Source organism: Arachis hypogaea, chromosome 16, assembly GCF_003086295.3.
Source record: "Arachis hypogaea cultivar Tifrunner chromosome 16, arahy.Tifrunner.gnm2.J5K5, whole genome shotgun sequence".
Lineage (NCBI taxonomy): Eukaryota > Viridiplantae > Streptophyta > Magnoliopsida > Fabales > Fabaceae > Arachis > Arachis hypogaea.
Genome location: NC_092051.1, coordinates 138,045,231 through 138,063,152, shown reverse-complemented (window position 1 = coordinate 138,063,152; position 17,922 = coordinate 138,045,231). Strand labels below are relative to the sequence as shown.

At 39.2% G+C, this 17,922-nt stretch overlaps 1 protein-coding gene and 1 long non-coding RNA gene across 2 annotated transcripts; one reads left to right on the top strand and one right to left on the bottom strand.

Annotated features, from left to right (window-relative positions):
- The first annotated feature begins 11,381 nt into the window (after positions 1–11,381).
- On the top strand, positions 11,382–14,181 carry LOC112755223 (CASP-like protein 4A3). Its single transcript, XM_025803174.3, has 3 exons — positions 11,382–12,385; positions 12,995–13,130; positions 13,795–14,181. The coding sequence occupies exons 1-3, from the start codon at positions 11,589–11,591 to the stop codon at positions 13,981–13,983; spliced, it is 1,122 nt and encodes a 373-aa protein (XP_025658959.1). The 5' UTR covers positions 11,382–11,588; the 3' UTR covers positions 13,984–14,181.
- Positions 14,182–14,742: 561 nt separating this feature from the next.
- On the bottom strand, positions 14,743–16,665 carry LOC140180389 (uncharacterized). The gene is made up of 2 exons (XR_011874590.1): positions 16,372–16,665; positions 14,743–16,043 (listed from the first exon to the last, which is right to left on the bottom strand). It is a non-coding gene; the product is annotated as an uncharacterized lncRNA (long non-coding RNA).
- Positions 16,666–17,922: the final 1,257 nt, after the last annotated feature.

Genomic DNA, 17,922 nt, shown 5'->3' with positions numbered 1-17,922 from the left:
CAAAATAGACACTAATTACTACTAATGATCATGTAATGAAGACACAAACATAGATAAGCACTTAACATAGAGAAAACAAAAAACAGAGAAAGTAAGAACAAGGAACAAGTCCACCTTAGTGATGATGGCATTTCCTTCTTGAGGAACCAATGATGTTCTTGAGCTCTTTTATGTTTCTTCCTTGCCTTTGTGGCTTGATTCCTAGTGATTTTTGGTATTTCTATCCTCAGTTGCTTCCAATAATTATGTGGAGGGAAGTGCATCCCCTGAGGTATCTCAAGGATCTCTTGATTTGCAGCCACATGTTCTACCATTGAGCTATAGATCCTTCACATAATTGTTTTACCACCCCAAACTTAGAATGTTGCTCGCTCTCGAGCAAAAGAAGAAGGAATAGAAGGAATAGATCTTGAAATGATCCTGTGAGGTCCACAGATCTTGAGGTGTCAAGGCATTTACATCCCTGCACCAATTTAGGCATGCAAAATGCCCTTGCACACAACTCTGGGCGTTCAGCGCCAGGTTGGTGCCCATTTTGGGCGTTCAACGCCCATTTACTAGCCATTTCTGGCGTTGAACGCCAGAACCATGCTTGTTCTGGGCGTTCAGCGCCAGGATGTTGCCCATTTTGGGCGTTCAGCGCCAGAACCATGCTCTGTTCTGGCGTTGAACGCCAGACAGGTGCTTCCTCCAGGGTGTGATTTTTCTTCTGCTGTTTTTGATTCCGTTTTCAATTTTTAATATTTATTTTGTGACTCCACATGATCATGAACCTAATAAAACATGAAAAACCATGAAAATAAATAAAAATTGGGTTGCCTCCCAACAAGCGCTTCTTTAATGTCCTTAGCTGGACCTTGCTGAGCTTTTAATCTAGCTTTAACCTTGAGCACTCTTGCTCAACATTGCCTTCAAGATAGTGCTTGATTCTCTGTCCATTAACAATGAACTTCTTGTCAGAGTCAATATCTTGAAGCTCTACATAACCATATGGTGATACGCTTGTAATCACGTATGGTCCCCTCCACCGGGATTTCAATTTCCCGGGGAATAGCCTGAGTCTAGAGTTGAACAGCAGAACCTTCTGTCCTGATTCAAAGATTCTAGATGACAGCTTTCTGTCATGCCACTTTTTTTATTTCTCTTTATAAAGCTTGGCATTTTCGAAAGCTGTGAATATGAACTCCTCTAGCTCATTTAGCTGGAGCAATCTTTTTTCTCCTGCTAATTTGGCATCAAAGTTTAGGAATCTGGTTACCCAGTAGGCCTTATGTTCCAGTTCCACGGGCAGGTGACATGCCTTACCATACACCAGTTGGTATGGAGAGGTCCCTATAGGGGTCTTGAATGCTGTTCTGTAAGCCCACAGAGCATCATCCAAGCTCCGTGCCCAATCCTTTCTACGGGTATTTACTGTCCGTTCTAGGATTCTCTTTAATTCTCTGTTAGAGACCTCAGCTTGCCCATTAGTTTGTGGATGATATGGAGTAGCCACCTTGTGGCGAATTCCATACCGAACCATGGCAGAGTAAAGCTGTTTATTGCAGAAGTGAGTGCCCCATCACTGATTAGTACTCTAGGGACACCAAATCTGCTAAAGATATGTTTTTGGAAGAACTTCAACACTGTCTTAGTATCATTGGTGGGTGTGGTAATGGCCTCAATCCATTTTGATACATAATCAACTGCCACCAGAATATAAGTGTTTGAGTATGATGGTGGGAAAGGTCCCATGAAGTCAATTCCCCATACGTCAAACAACTCAATCTCCAAGATTCCTTGTTGAGGCATGGCGTAACCATGAGGTAGATTGCCAGCTCTTTGGCAACTGTCACAGTTACGTACAAACTCTCGAGAATCTTTATAGAGTGTGGGCCAATAGAAGCCACATTGGAGGACCTTGGTGGCTGTTCACTCACCTCCGAAATGGCCTCCATATTGTGATCCATGGCAATGCCATAGGATCCTCTGTGCTTCTTCTCTAGGCACACACCTACGGATTATTCCGTCTGCACATCTCTTAAAGAGATAGGGTTCATCCCACAAGTAGTACTTTGCATCAGTAATTAATTTCTTCTTTTGTATCCTGTTGTACTCCTTGGGTATGAACCTTGCAGCTTTATAGTTTGCAATATCGGCAAACCATGGTGTTTCCTGAATGGCAAATAAATGCTCATCCGGAAAAGTCTCAGAGATCTCAAGAGAGGGGAGGGGCGTCCCTTCTACTGGCTCTATCCGGGACAAATGATCAGCCACTTGGTTCTCTGTCCCTTTTCTGTCTCTTATTTCTATATCAAACTCTTGCAGAAGCAACACCCATCTGATGAGCCTGGGTTTTGAATCCTGCTTTGTGAGTAGATATTTAAGAGCAGCATGATCAGTATACACAATCACTTTTGATCCTACTAAGTATGATCTGAACTTGTCAATGGCGTAAACCACTGCAAGTAATTCTTTTTCTGTGGTTGTGTAATTTTTCTGAGCATCATTTAAAATGCGACTAGCATAATAAATGACATGCAGAAGCTTGTTATGCCTCTGTCCCAATACTGCACCAATGGCGTGATCACTGGCATCACACATTAGCTCAAATGGTAACGTCTAGTCTGGTGCAGAAATGACTGGTGCTGTGACCAGCTTAGCTTTCAGCGTTTCAAACGCCTGCATGCACTCTATGTCAAACACAAATGGCGTGTCAGCAGCTAGCAGATTGCTCAGAGGTTTTGCGATTTTTGAAAAATCCTTTATAAACCTCCTATAGAATCCTGCATGCCCCAGAAAGCTTCTGATTGCCTTAACATTGGCAGGTGGTGGTAATTTTTCAATTACCTCTATTTTTGCTTGATCTACCTCTATTCCCTTGTTTGAGATTTTATGCCCAAGGACAATCCCCTCAGTCACCATGAAGTGACATTTTTCCCAGTTTAAAACTAGGTTGGTCTCTTGGCATCTTTTCAGAACAAGTTTCAGGTGATCAAGACAGGAGCTGAATGAGTCTCCATATACTGAGAAGTCATCCATGAAGACTTCCAGAAATTTTTCCACCATATCAGAGAAAATAGAGAGCATGCATCTCTGGAAGGTTGCAGGCGCATTACATAGCCCAAATGGCATCCTTCTATAAGCAAACACTCCAGATGGACATGTGAATGCTGTTTTCTCTTGATCCTGGGGATCTACTGCGATCTGGTTCTAGCCTGAGTAGCCATCCAAAAAGCAGTAATAATCATGACCTGCTAGTCTTTCTAGCATCTGGTTTATGAATGGTAAAGGAAAATGATCCTTTCTGGTGGCTGTATTGAGCCTTCTGTAGTCAATACACATGCGCCACCCTGTAACTGTTCTTGTAGGAACCAGTTCATTTTTTTCATTATGAATCACTGTCATGCCTCCCTTTTTTGGGACGACTTGGACAGGGCTCACCCAGGGGCTATCAGAAATAGGATAAATAATCCCAGCCTCTAGTAATTTGGTGACCTCTTTCTGCACCACTTCTTTCATGGCTGGATTTAGCCGCCTCTGTGGTTGAACCACTGGTTTGGCATTATCCTCCAATAAGATTTTGTGCATGCATCTAGCTGGGCTTATGCCCTTAAGGTCACCTATGGACCACCCAAGAGCTGTCTTGTGTGTCCTTAGCACTTGAATAAGTGCCTCCTCTTCCTGTGAATTTAAAGCAGAGCTTATGATCACTGGAAAAGTGTCACCTTCTCCCAGAAACGCATATTTCAAGGATGGTGGTAATGGCTTGAGCTCGGGTTTAGGAGGTTTTTCCTCTTCCAGAAGAAATTTCAGAGGCTTTTTCATGTCCTCTGAATCCTCTAAATCAGGCTGAACATCTTTAAAGATATTTTCCAACTCTGATTCAAGACTCTCAGCCATGTTGATCTCTTCTACCAAAGAGTCAATAAGATCAACTTTCATGCAGTCTTTTGATGTGTCTGGATGCTGCATGGCTTTGACAGCGTTCAACTTGAATTCATCATCATTGACTCTCAGGGTTATCTCCCCCTGTTGGACGTCAATGAGGGATCGTCTAGTTGCTAGGAAGGGTCTTCCTAGAATGAGAGTAGCACTCTTGTGCTCCTCCATTTCCAGCACAACAAAGTCAGTGGGAAAGGCGAATGGCCCAACTCTGACAATCATGTCTTCAATCACGCCTGATGGGTATTTAGTGGAACCATCAGCAAGTTGGAGACATATCCGGGTTGGTTTAACTTCTTCAGTTAAGCCAAGCTTCCTGATAGTGGATGCAGGTGTTAGGTTGATGCTTGCCCCAAGATCGCATAAAGCTGTCTTGGTGCAATTACCTTCTAATATGCATGGTATCAGAAAACTCCCAGGGTCTTTAAGCTTTTCAGGAAAGCTCTTCAGAATGACTGCACTGCATTCTTCAGTGAGGAGAACTCTTTCTGTTTCTCTCCAATCCTTTTTATGACTCAAGATCTCTTTCATGAACTTGGCATAAGAAGGTATTTCCTCAAGTGCTTCTGCAAATGGAATCTTTATTTCAAGAGTCCTGAGATAATCTGCAAAGCGAGCAAATTGCTTATCCTGCTCCTCTTTCCGGAGTTTTTGAGGATAAGGTATCTTGGCTTTATATTCTTCAACCTTAGTTGCTGCATGTTTATTGCCTACAGAAGTGGTTGAAGAAGCCTTTTTAGAGGGGTTGTTATCAGCATTTGTGTGTGTCTGATCCCTCACTGGCAATTGAGTGCCAGAGTTAGAAGCTGGAGTGAAACTGGACGCCAGCTCCTTGTCTTCTCCTGGCGTCTGAACGCCAGAACTGTGCCCATTTTGGGCGTTCAGCGCCAGATCTTGCCCATTTTGGGCGTTCAACGCCAGATCCTTGCCCATTTCTGGCGTTGAACGCCAGTCCTGCCTTATTTCTGGCGTTGAACGCCAGTCATGAGCATGGTCTGGGCGTTCAGCGCCAGCCTTCCACTAATTTTCTAGTGTTTTAGTTCCAGAATTACTTTTCCCTGGGCTCTTACTGTCCTCAGGTGAATTTTGGGTGGTTTGCTCATTTCTTAGCTTTTTGCTGCCTTGAGGTGGGGTATTTAATGTTTTCCCACTTCTTAGTTGAACTGCTTGGCATTCTTCTGCTATTTGCCTTGACAGCTGCTGCTTTGTTTGCTTAAACTGTTCGTCCATATGTATATTAGCCATCCTTGTCTCTTGTAACCTGTCTTTAAATTCAGCTAGTTGCTTTGTTAGAAAGTCCAATTGCTGATTGAATTCAGCAGCTTGTTTTACAGGACTGAGTTCAGCAGTTACTGTTTTAACCTCTTCATTCATGGAAGGGTTGTTGCTTAGGTACAGATGCTGATTCCTGGCAACTGTATCAATGAGCTCTTGAGCCTCTTCAATTGTCTTTCTCATGTGGATAGATCCACCAGCTGAGTAATCTAGAGACATCTGAGCTCCTTCTGCAAGCCCATAGTAGAAGATGTCTAACTGAACCCACTCTGAAAACATTTCAGAGGGGCATTTTCGTAGCATCTCTCTGTATCTCTCCCAGGCATCATAAAGAGATTCATTATCTCCTTGTTTAAAGCCTTGGATGTCCAGCCTTAGCTGTGTCATCCTTTTTGGAGGGAAATATTGATTCAGGAATTTTTCTGTCAGCTGTTTCCATGTCCTTATGCTGGCCTTAGGTTGGTTATTCAACCATCTCTTAGCTTGATCTTTTACAGCAAATGGAAACAGTAATAGTCTGTAGACGTCCTGATCTATTTCTTTATCATGTACTGTGTCAGCAATTTGTAAAAACTGTGCCAGAAACTTTGTAGGTTCTTCCTGTGGAAGACCGGAATACTGGCAACTTTGCTGCACCATGATAATGAGCTGAGGATTCAACTCAAAGCTACTGACTCCAATGGAGGGTATGCAGATACTACTCCCATATGAAGCAGTAGAGGGGTTAGAATATGACCCCAGAGTCCTCCTGGACTGTTCATTTCCGCTTAGGTCCATGATGGAGAAAGGGAGATGATGTAAAATAGAAAAAATATTTTTATTTATTTATTTATATATTTATTTCAAAAATGAAGTAAATTGAAATAAAATAAATAAAAATTGAGTGAAGATTTTCGAAAAACTGAGGAGAGAGAAAGTGGTTAGGAAGTTTTGAAAAGGATATGATGATTTTGAAAAAAAAGTTTTAAATTTTGAAATAAAAATCTAAATTTTAGAAATATATTTCGAAAATTTGTTTTTAAAATAGAGAGAAAAGATATTTTTTTATTTTTAAGAGGAAAGAGAAAAACAATAAGATAGCACAAGATTTAAAATTTTTAGATCTAATGCTCCTTATTTTCAAAAATTTTGGAGGGAAAACACCAAGGAACACCAAACTTAAAAATTTTAAGATCAAGTCACAAGGAAAACTCAAGAACACTTTGAAGACTCACAAGAACCCAAGAACATGAAGAAAGAACACCAAACTTAAAATTTTTTAGAAAACCAAACCAAAATTTTCGAAAACCAAAGGGAAATCAACAAGAAAACACCAAACTTAAAGTTTGGCACAAAATTTAATAGAGAAATTATTATTTATGAAAAAGAAGATTTTGAAAAGAATATGAAAGATTCTAACCCAATTACCAAGAACACAGACTAACGCTCTAGCCAAATGAGTTATGAATGGAACACTTGTTTTGAAGAAGTAATTTTTTGAAAACTAATGTTTTGAAACGACACAAGAAAAACAAGAAAAATTCAATAAAAATTACTTTTCGAAAAGAAATTTTTTTTTGAAAGAGAAAATAAGGATTCTAAAATTTTAACCAAAAACAATGATAAGAGACTCTAAACCAAGAAAAATTTTTCCTAATCTAAGCAACAAAATAAACCGTCAGTTGTCCAAACACGAACAATCCCCGGCAACGGCACCAAAAACTTGGTGCACGAATTGTGAATCACACTTTTCACAACGCGTACCACTAACCAGCAAGTGCACTGGGTCGTCCAAGTAATACCTTACGTGAGTAAGGGTCGAATCCCACGGAGATTGTTGGTTTGAAGCAATCTATGGTTATCTTGTAATTCTTAGTCAGGAAGTCAATTATGTTTATCAGTTGAATTGCGAATAAACAGGAGAGCATGAATTAGAAGTTACTTGTTATGCAGTAATGGAGAATATGTTGGAGTTTTGGAGATGCTTTGTCTTCTGAATCTCTGCTTTCCTCTGTCTTCTGATTCACGCACGCACGTCCTCCTATGGCAAGCTGTATGTAGGTGGATCACCGTTGTCAATGGCTACCATCCATCCTTCCAGTGAAAAGATTCCAAGTGCGCTGTCACCGCACGGCTAATCATCTGCAGGTTCTCAGTCATACCGGAATAGGATCTGCTATCCTTTTGCGTCTGTCACTACGCCCAGCACTCGTGAGTTTGAAGTTCGTCACAGCCATCCAATCCCAGAATCCTACTTGGAATACCACAGACAAGGTTTAGACTTTCCAGATTCTCATGAATGCCGCCATCAGTTCTAGCTTATACCACGAAGATTCTAATTAGGGAATCTAAGAGATATTCATTCAATCGGATATAGAACGGAGGTGGTTGTCAGGCACACGTTCATGGTTTGAGGAAGGTGATGAGTGTCACGGATCATCACCTTCGTCACAGTTAAGCGCGAATGAACATCTTAGATAGGAACAAGCGTGTTTGAGTGGAAAACAGAAATACTTGCATTAATTCATCGAGACACAGCAGAGCTCCTCACCCCCAACAATGGAGTTTAGAGACTCATGCCATCAAAGAGTACAAAGTTCAGATCTAAAATGTCATGAGATACAAAATAAGTCTCTAAAAGTTGTTTAAATACTAAACTAGTAGCCTAGGTTTACAGAAATTGAGTAAACCATAACAGATGGTGCAGAGATCCACTTCTGGGGCCCACTTGGTGTGTGCTGGGGCTGAGACTTAAGCAATTCACGTGCATAAAGCCATTTTGGGCGTTCAACGCCAGGTTTGGATCCATTTCTGGCGTTGAACTCCAACTTTTAATCCTTTTCTGGCGCTGGACGCCATAATTGGGCAGAGAACTGGTGTTGAACGCCAGTTTACGTCATCTATCCTTGAGCAAAGTATGGACTATTATATATTTCTGGAAAGCCCTGGATGTCTACTTTCCAACACAATTGGAAGCATGCCATTTCGAGTTCTGTAGCTCCAGAAAATCCACTTTGAGTACAGGGAGGTCAGAATCCAACAGCATCAGCAGTCCTTTTTCAGCCTGAATCAGATTTTTGCTCAGCTCCCTCAATTTCAGCCAGAAAAATACCTGAAATTACAGAAAAACACACAACTCATAGTAAAGTCCAGAAATATGAATTTTTCCTAAAAACTAATGAAAATAAACTAAAAACTAACTAAAACATACTAAAAACTATATGAAATTATCCCCAAAAAGCATATAAAATATCCGCTCATCAGAAGGTAAAACAAAAAGGAAAAGATGAATAAGAAAAAAAGAAGAAGATGGTGATGATGAAAAAAAGAAGAAGCAGTAGAAAATGAGAGGGATGAAGAGGAAAAGTTTTGAATTATACAAAACTTATCAGCACACGTACACCAAAAATTCTTAAACAATACACCCAAATATCTTCGTGTTACACCCAAATATCTTCGTGTTACACCCAAATTTACTGCAAATACAGAAAAATGTTTCTTCTAATACTGTATTTTTTTCTTCTTCTTTTTTTCTTTATTTCTTTCTTTCTTTTAGTTGAATGAATGTAAGTTCATCATCTTCCAAATAATTTTGTATCATTATGTATTTATTCTTCTTCTTTGTTTGATTTTTTTATTTTTATTCATGTTAAAAGAGTAAAATAAGAAGAAACTTGAGAAGATAAAACAAGAAGAAAAGGAGGAGGAGGAGGAGGAGGAGGAGGAGGAGGAGGAGGAAGAAGAGTTTTGAATTATGCACAATTTATTAGCACATACACAGCGAAAATTCTTAAAGAATACACTCAAATATCTTCGTGTTACACCCAAATTTGCTGCAAATATAGAAAAATATTTTTTAATGCATAACTTTTATATTAAATTCAATTTAAACTATCAACTATGAAACATTATTCACATACAGAATCATAAACTACTAACAAAAAAATTAACTAGAATCGAACCATACATCAGCTACTTGATTGGATTCAAAACAATAATAAATTTCGTTTTGGTTCAATTAACAATCTGAACTTGAATTATTCATTATCTTCAACAATGAGAAAACTAATGATAAAGGAGAAAGAGGAAAAGGAAGGAGGAGAAGAAATTCTAATGAAAAAAGGAGAAAGAGGAGGAGGAAGAGGTGATGTTAGTGACGACGATAATGAGAGAGAAAAATAATAAAAAAGAAGAAAAAGAAAAAAAACGTGCAGCAAAAAAAAGAAGAACGTACAATAACGATACGACAAAAAATGTGTGCGTGTTAATATAAATAAGGAGCGAACCCAAGATTGGTATTTCTCTAGAAGCGAACCCAAGATTGGTCAGGACCTGGAAACCGATAATTGACAAGGTGGAGGAGAAGCTTAGCCTGTGGAAAGCAAAGGTCCTTAATAAGGCGGGTAAGCTGGTCCTAATTAAATCTGTGTTAAATAGCTTGCTGGTGTACTACTTGAGTCTGTATAAGATGCCGAAGGCAGTGGCAGAAAAGTTGATATCACTGTAGAGGAGATTCCTGTGGAGCAAGGAGGAAGGCAGGAATGGTCTGGCGCTTGTTAAGTGGGAGGTGGTTCAAGCCCCTAAAAAATTGGGTGGACTGGGGATTGGTGATGCCGTGGTTAGAAACTCTGCACTACTATTTAAGTGGTGGTGGCGCTTTTCAAAAGAAGAATGTCCACTATGGAAGAAGGTTGTGTGCTCCTGTTACGATTTGAATCCCAGTGTGATGTTATCAGCTCAAACATTACCTACTAGAGGGAGTCCATGGAAGGATATCTGTCAGCTACAGTTCAGGGATAATGTTGTGAAAGATAAGATGATTGCGGGGTTGTCTATGGAGGTGGGTGACGGAAGGAGGACTCGATTTTGGGAAGATGTCTGGCTACAAAGTAGTCCGCTACAGATGAGTTTTCCGAGGCTTTTCTCCATTTTAAACTAAAAAGGATCAGTCATAGGGGATTGTGGGTTCTGGGATGGGTTAGAGTGGATTTGGAATTTCCAGTGGAGGCGAGACTTATACCAGTAGGAGTTGGACCTAGTGGATCAATTGCATGAGACATTAAGACCTGTAAAGCTGGCACATGATAAGCCAGACAGAATTTTTTGGAAATTTGACAAGGAAGGTATATTCTCAACTAACTCTTTTGTGCAGGTAGTACAGTCAGAATCTCTTCCGGAGGACATAACCAGCTACAACTTCATAAGAACCTTATGGAAAGGTTTGGTGCCGCCACGAGTGGAGTTATTTACCTGGTTTACTCTGGTAGGAAGAGTGAATACTAAAGAAAGACTACTTAGATTGGGAATTATCAGACAAGGTGATAACATGTGTGTTCTGTGTAATAAAGAAGTAGAACTTATTCATCACTTGTTTCTGGGTTGTGAGTTTACTTGGCAGGTGTGGTGTCAATGGCTATCTGAATTAAGGAGATTGTGGACAATTCCGGGCACCCTAAAAGAACAATTCGAGAATTGGACATGTGCTACTAACATGAAGGTAGAGTGTCACAAATGGCTTATATGCTTCTGTTCAGTTATTTAGAACATTTGGCTAGAGAGAAACGGGCGGATTTTTAGTAACAAGGAAGGGAGTGCAGAGGAGGTATTTTAGAAATCATTAAACAGTGTTAGAAAATGGAGTAGTCTAGATCCTTTTTGTTGTTGATGGTTATGCCGGAGATGACATTAAGAAAGCATTATTTCTACTTTTTATGTCATTGCATCGATTCGCTTCTTGCTCCACTTTCTCGTGTTGAGCTCTTATGTTAAAAAAAATATATAAATGATTTGTACGAAAAAAAAAGCGCTTATATACAGAGAATAATCGAAAAAAATGTGTTAAAATATAATTGACAGGAATGAGGATTGAGGAATGGTAACACATTACATATTCATCCTTAATCATAAAATGACAGAAAAAGGTGAATAGCTTTAATTTAAAAAAAAAAGTGTAAAATAATACTAACCTACTCGTGAACTTGATTAGGTTATATTTTTTTTTAAAATTTAATTTAATTTTAATTATTAATAATATGAAACATTTTACACAAAAATTTAATTATTTTGAATTTTTTTTTTTACTATTCATATAATTAAGTAATTATGTTTACGAAAGCAGTAATTAGATATACCTATAAAATTATATAAGTAAATAAAATTAAATTCTCTTAAATTAATAAATGATCCAATAAATTATTTTCCGTACAAAATAATTGAATGTCGCCATACACGCGTAGACGGTAGACATATCGAAATGGAAGCAACAGTAACAGTAATGGCCGTGATAATAAACTGTGTGATTGTGAATTAGACAGAGCACCTACCATCGCCCGTTTCCGAACTCAAAAGTGAAATTCTTATAGTGGCCATTGTTGAGTGGCAAGAGTTGAGTGGTAAAATTAGCAAACACGATGAGCGAAAAAGAAAGCTTAGCCTATCCCGACGCCAAAAAGGAGGTCGCAGAAAAAGTAGAAGAAGAAAAAGAATCAAATACAATGGAAAAAGAAGTAGAAGTAGTAGCATCAGACTCAGTTTCAAACCAAAACCAAAACAATAACAATGAAAATCAACACCAAAACCCACTCACCGAACCTTCATCTTCAACCATCACTTTCCACTCTCCTTCTCCTCCTTCCTCTTCACTACGAACCCGCAAATCCCCTTCGCCTCCGCTTCACTCCATCTCCGACTCTTCGATTTCCTCTGGCCACTCCTCCACCGGCCACGTGTCCTCTTCGCCGTCGCCGCCGAGGAAGTCTCCAGCCGTTTCCTCGCCGGAATCCTCGATCTCCGATGGCCACTTCTCCCTCCGCGACGAAGCCACTCCAATCGAAGACCAAAGGTTCCCTCCTGTGCCGGCGCCGGTGCCGGTTGTGGTGGCTCATCGGTTCCAGGTGGAGCCTAACGTGGTCACCAGGGTAGATCCCGGAGCGGAAGAGGGTTTCATCGGCGTCAATGATGTCAAACAAGCCTCCGCAGGTGATGGCAATGGCAACGGCGGCGGCGGCGGCGGCGGCGGAACTAATCGGCGGTTGAGACCAGATGTGATGAGTATGTTGAGGTCTAAGAAAATAGCGATGTGGAGCAAAGTTCTGCTGAGTCTTCGAATCGCCACTTTTGCATCCTGTTTGATGTCTCTCTCAGTATTGGCTGCCGATAAGCGAAAGGGCTGGGCACAGGACTCTTTCTATAGATACAAGGAATTCAGGTACATATTAAAGTAGTTAAAATAAAAATTATTTTCTGTGCTTTTAGTTTTATTTTTGTGATATTCTGTTATGTGAATTTTTATTGGTTTGGTTCTCCATTTTATGAATTGGTTCTTTGTTATGCTATTGAAGTTGTTAGTGTGCTTTAGAGTGGATTTTGATTCTTGATGTCAGTAATGTCTGGAACAAAAAATGTTAAGTGCACGCCAAAAATCAGCCACCAAATTACCACCATATACTTGTGTATAAATGCATGTGTTATTAAACAACCCTATTTTGTATTAATATGTATTTTACATGGGTAACTGATTTGGTGGCTGATTTTTGGCATACATATGGCATGATTGATTGGAACCAACCCATGGTTGGTCACCCGATTGGGGGCACATACTCCTTCCCCTTAACCGTGGTCTTGATTTGACTCCCAAGTATGGAAAAATCGGTTATAGGAAAGCGATGCCCCCTATGGGATTTCAGATGCTCAAATATGATTATTTCCCAATGAAGTAATGCTTGAATTGGTTGGTTAATTCAAAAGTTCTTCCGTGAATGCTAGTTTATCAAGTCATGCTTGAATACACATAAAAGTTAGTGTATGATTTTTGCAGGTACAGCTTGTCAGTGAATGCTATTGGGTTTATGTATTCCGCATTGCAGATATGTGATCTAGTGAAGTACATTTTCACAAGAAAGCACATTGTGGAGCACCAGCTGAGGGCTTTATTCAGTTTTGTAATGGATCAGGTACTTATCCCACGTTCAGAGGTTTTAATTCATGGCTATGTAGTTCATTAGTTAGTATTGTACAAACAGTAGCCCCATCTCTGGGTTTTGGTTATTATGGTGACTCAGAAAATTGTTGTAGTATTGATTGGTGCTGGTGATTTATGATGAAAAGTAATAAACTAGGGGACCACAGGGAAAACTTGAGTCTAGCTGGGAAATCCAGTTGAGAATTTTTGGGGTCTGCTCTTGGAAAAAATCTTTGATGCCTTCTTACACTCTTTTCCACTGTGTTGATTTTAACTTTCGTTGAAATTTTATTTTATTTTTTATTGTGTATAACCGATTATTAGATATCATTCTATATATTCTATTTATTATAGCTTCAGGCTGCTTCTACATGTTTTATGTCAGTATTTCTTAGTAGAATATATTACTTTTACACCCTAATATTATATATATAGGTTGCTATGCCTTATGTTATATGCCGCAGCGCTAACTGCTATATTTCCATAGCAGATTTTTGCCTACCGATGGTCCATACTTAGTATAATTGAACTTGCAACACTTGGTTGCAAAGTGCAAACACTAACTGTTTTTTTGCCTCACATATCATGATCTGGAAAGGCGTGCTATCTAGTTTACCTTATAAAGAAACTGAGGAATTGCTTGTTTTCAATTACAGATCTTGACATATCTTCTAATGTCGGCATCATCATCGGCTGCCACTAGAGCTTATGACTGGGAGTCCAATTGGGGTAAGGATAAATTCCCGGACATGGCAAATGCATCTGTGGTTTTGTCCTTCGTGGCCTTTGTGGCCTTCGCCTTCACCTCACTTGTATCAGGTTCTATCCTTTGTAGGTTTAGATAGTTTATGCAGTTTTTCTTTGCTTCACAGTCTCCTGTTATCCTATCCTATCATGTGTACATTCCGGTAGTTTATGCAACTCTTAGTTGCTATGGTGGCCTTTCCCCAACAATCTTGCATCAGGTTCCATCCTTGTAGTTTCAGATAGCTTTACAAACATTATGCAATATTGTATATAAATATGTGGGTTGATTGTTGTTATATCAGTTTTGGAAATGGCATGTGCCCAATGTTCTGAAAGAAGATTTGCTATGTAAAAATAGGAAATTTTTAGTTATGTCAATCTTGTACTAGGATTGACTATTGAGATGCTTAGTTCATTTGCATGTCATTTATTGAACGCTCAGATCATCTATTAATATATGATAGGAGACAAGTATTACTATATTAGTAGAATAAAACATTAATCATTCGAAATCCCTTTAGGGTGGATAAACCTGTTTTTTTTTAATAAGATTGGTATTAAAAAATACCTAAAATTTTTGTTTATCACCAATTAACACTTTTCTTTAATAAGACTAGCAAAAACGCTAAATGGTATTTTTATAATTTAAAATATAATAACATCCAACACTTTTATTTTTGGCGGGTCCTAAGCTTTCAGATGTACACTACACGAATCTTAGTAAAGTATAAGCAACAAATAATAAAGACAACCAGGAGTAAGAAATGTTATGAAAGATTTTTTGCTCTCACACGTTTCACGTTGTTTTTAAAAAAGTTAGAATTACACAACAAAAAAGAAAAAGAATTCAATAACAATTTTAAATAAAAGAATAAGTAGCATGATAATAAAATATAGAGGTAATGACCAAATCAGTACCCGAAAGATTAAAACGCTGACATTGCGGTACCTGACTATTGTAATCGACAAAATGGTACTTGGTTAATTTTAAAAACTGACAAGCGCGTCCATAAGCTTGCCGGACCAAAACTCCGGTGAGGACAATGCTTACCTGGACACCGGATTATGCTGACAAATCATGTTTTAATTGAGTTGTAATTTCTAATTAATTAATTTGTTAGCCTAGGTGGAAATTGATTTCATTTTGTCCCCAAATCAGAACTCTTTGTCCTGATCCCAAATTAACAAGCTCTCTATGGCAGTACCAACAGCTTCAATGACGCTTCTCATAGCCAGCTGGTTAACACCTTCTTCCCTCTTCATCTTTGTCAACCTCGTCATTGGCACCATTGCCATCACCTCCCGCTTCACCTCCTCCCACAACAACCGAATTCAAGAACATGAACTCCAACACCCTTTCACTCGCTCACCCTCCCTCCTGCAACGAGTCAGATCCTTTAGACTCACTCATCAATACACCTACGACACAACGCCGAGTACTGCCGAACCGGCGAGTTCACTCAGCCTCAACTCGTTCGAACATCCTCGCTTTTGGAACGAGTCAGGTCCTTCAATTTCAGCCTCCACAAACACGAAACCACGGAAACATCATATGCAGAAAAAACAGATCATAACCAGGCCCAGGCGCAGGCCCAAACCAACCAACCAGCGGCGGCCACCTTCTCCTCCCTCGCTCTTACTGGCCGAGCCACCGTGACCCTCCTCTTCGCGATATCACCTCTAGCTCGCGTCCAGCCTCCGTCTTCTTCCCCTCCTGTCCGAACCCTAGCCTCGCCTCAGCCTCCAATCATCACCACCGCAGCCGGCGTCTGTACCCACAACCGACACAGAGCCACCACATCTCTCTCTTTCTTCTTCTTTCGCCTCTACATCTTTCCCCTGTCCGTACCCTAGCGCCGCCCAGAACCACCGAACCTTCGCGGACCACCCAACGCGCCTCCACACCTTCACTGTTTCGACGCCTCACCTCCGCGATTTCACCATCGCCGCACCTCACCTCCGCCGAGCCCAGAACCTAACCTCCAACCACATCGCCGCCGGTTCTCCTTGGCTCTGTGCGAGACCCACCACCTCCGCGAAGCTCTCTCTCCCTCTGTCATTAGTTCCCTAACCGCCAGCCACCAACAGCCTCCTCTTCACCGGACTAACACGACGGCGAGCTTCTCTTTCGCCTCCCTGTTCGCCGCTAGGACTCCACCTAGAGAAGCAGGGATTCAAGTGGCAGAAGTTCAGAGAGCTTGTTAATTTGGGAATAGGGCAAAGAGTTCTGATTTGGGGCAAAATGAAATTAATTTCCACCTAGGCTAACAAATTAATTAATTAAAAATTACAACTCAATTAAAATATGATTTGTCAGCATAATCCGGTGTCCAGGTAAGTATTGTCCTCACCGGAGTTTTGGTCTGGCAAACTTATGGACACGCTTGTCAGTTTTTAAAATTAACCAAGTACCATTTTGTCGATTACAATAGTCAGGTACCGCAATGTCAGCGTTTTAATCTTTCGGGTACTGATTTGGTCATTACCTCTAAAATATATAACTCAATGCCTGCATGGGGTGTCTTTGGATGTTGAATTTGAGTCTGGTTGGAGATAGATCCTGGTTGGAGATAGATCAAGGGAGCGTATACTGCAAAAAAATAGTTATATTGGGCTTTTGAATAAATTGATAAATTGGGATGCTAGAAAGGATTGGAGGTGGCTTTGGAAGCTGCATATTTCGGAAAAACTCATTTTCTGGTTGGGAGCTCAAAATGCTCTTCCTACCGCTGCTCTTCGATACTAACTTCAACGGGCTAAGTCGGATTTCTGTCTTAGATGTTGAGCTCACTCTGAGACTATCCTTCATTGCTTGAGGGATTGTTCAAAGTCAAAATTTGTTTCGACTTTTTTGGGATTCTCGAAGGGTTTTTTATTTTTATAAATTAAATAAATATAATAATTATTGAAATAAATAATTTAACAAATATTTATCGAAATAAATATTTTTCTTTTATCTCGTTTACAGTGTACGAGATACATGTGGACGCGACATATATATCTCGTTTATAGATACATCTAATTTTTTAAAAAAAAATTTAAAAATAATAAAAAATATTAATAATCCAAAATTTTAGTATACAATTAGTACATAAAAAAGTTGGCAGAAGAGATTAAAATAGATATATTGATCAATTAGTACTAAAAAAGAATACATAAAAAATTTTAAATTAAATTATGATCCATCAATTTAAATTTGAAAAATAAAAATAACGGTTTGCGAATTGTTAAGTGAGATTAATGGAAGAGTGGGAAGAGAATTGAAACCGTTATCTCCCACCCATTAACCTCTCCTAATAATTGAAAAAAGGTGATCTCATCTTTTTGTGTTTTATTTATTGTGCCAACTTCACGGTTATCTCATCTTTTTGTATTTTATTTATAGTGCCAACTTTACGCTTCTCATCTTTCAATTTTTAAAAGCGGGTACAATTACCGAACTTGAACACGATACGAATTTTTTATTTTTCAAATTTAAATTAATAGATCATAATTTAATCTAAAATTTTTATGTACTCTTTTTGAATACTAATTGATCAAACATATCCATTTTAATCTCTCCCACCAACTTTTTTATGTAAACGAGATACGTGCAAAATTATTTCGTTTATAATGAGATGAGAGAAGAATATTTATTTCAATAAATATTTTTTAAATTATTTATTTCGGAAATTATTATATTTATTTAATTATAAAAATAAAAAATCCGATTCTCAAATCCCACTTAAATTCTAAAGGGTTTTGCAGGTGATAACTTTTACATATTTGTAGCGGATTTGTGGTGGATTTGGAATAAGTGCTCGTCTGCTTTCTCAGTTAGTTTCAAAGTGTGTGCTATGGCGAAAACTTTCAAATTAGGAAAAATTTTCAAAACCCATAAACTGATTCAACTGCCTCCTAGCTTATGGTCTTGACTTGAGCATGGATTTTTGAAATTGAACTGTGACAGAAATGTATTTAAGGAAGAAGAGCTGGCGGGATTTGGTTATGTTCTACGAGGTGAATATGGCAATTGGATTCATGCCAGGAGTTAGTGT

Excerpts from the sequence above, each read along its gene's own strand:
- LOC112755223 (XM_025803174.3), top strand. The coding sequence starts at position 11,589 with ATGAGCGAAAAAGAAAGCTTAGCCTATCCCGACGCCAAAAAGGAGGTC. Across the intron at positions 12,386-12,994 it reads TATAGATACAAGGAATTCAG|GTACAGCTTGTCAGTGAATG; the intron begins GTACATATTAAA and ends TGATTTTTGCAG. Across the intron at positions 13,131-13,794 it reads TCAGTTTTGTAATGGATCAG|ATCTTGACATATCTTCTAAT; the intron begins GTACTTATCCCA and ends TTTCAATTACAG.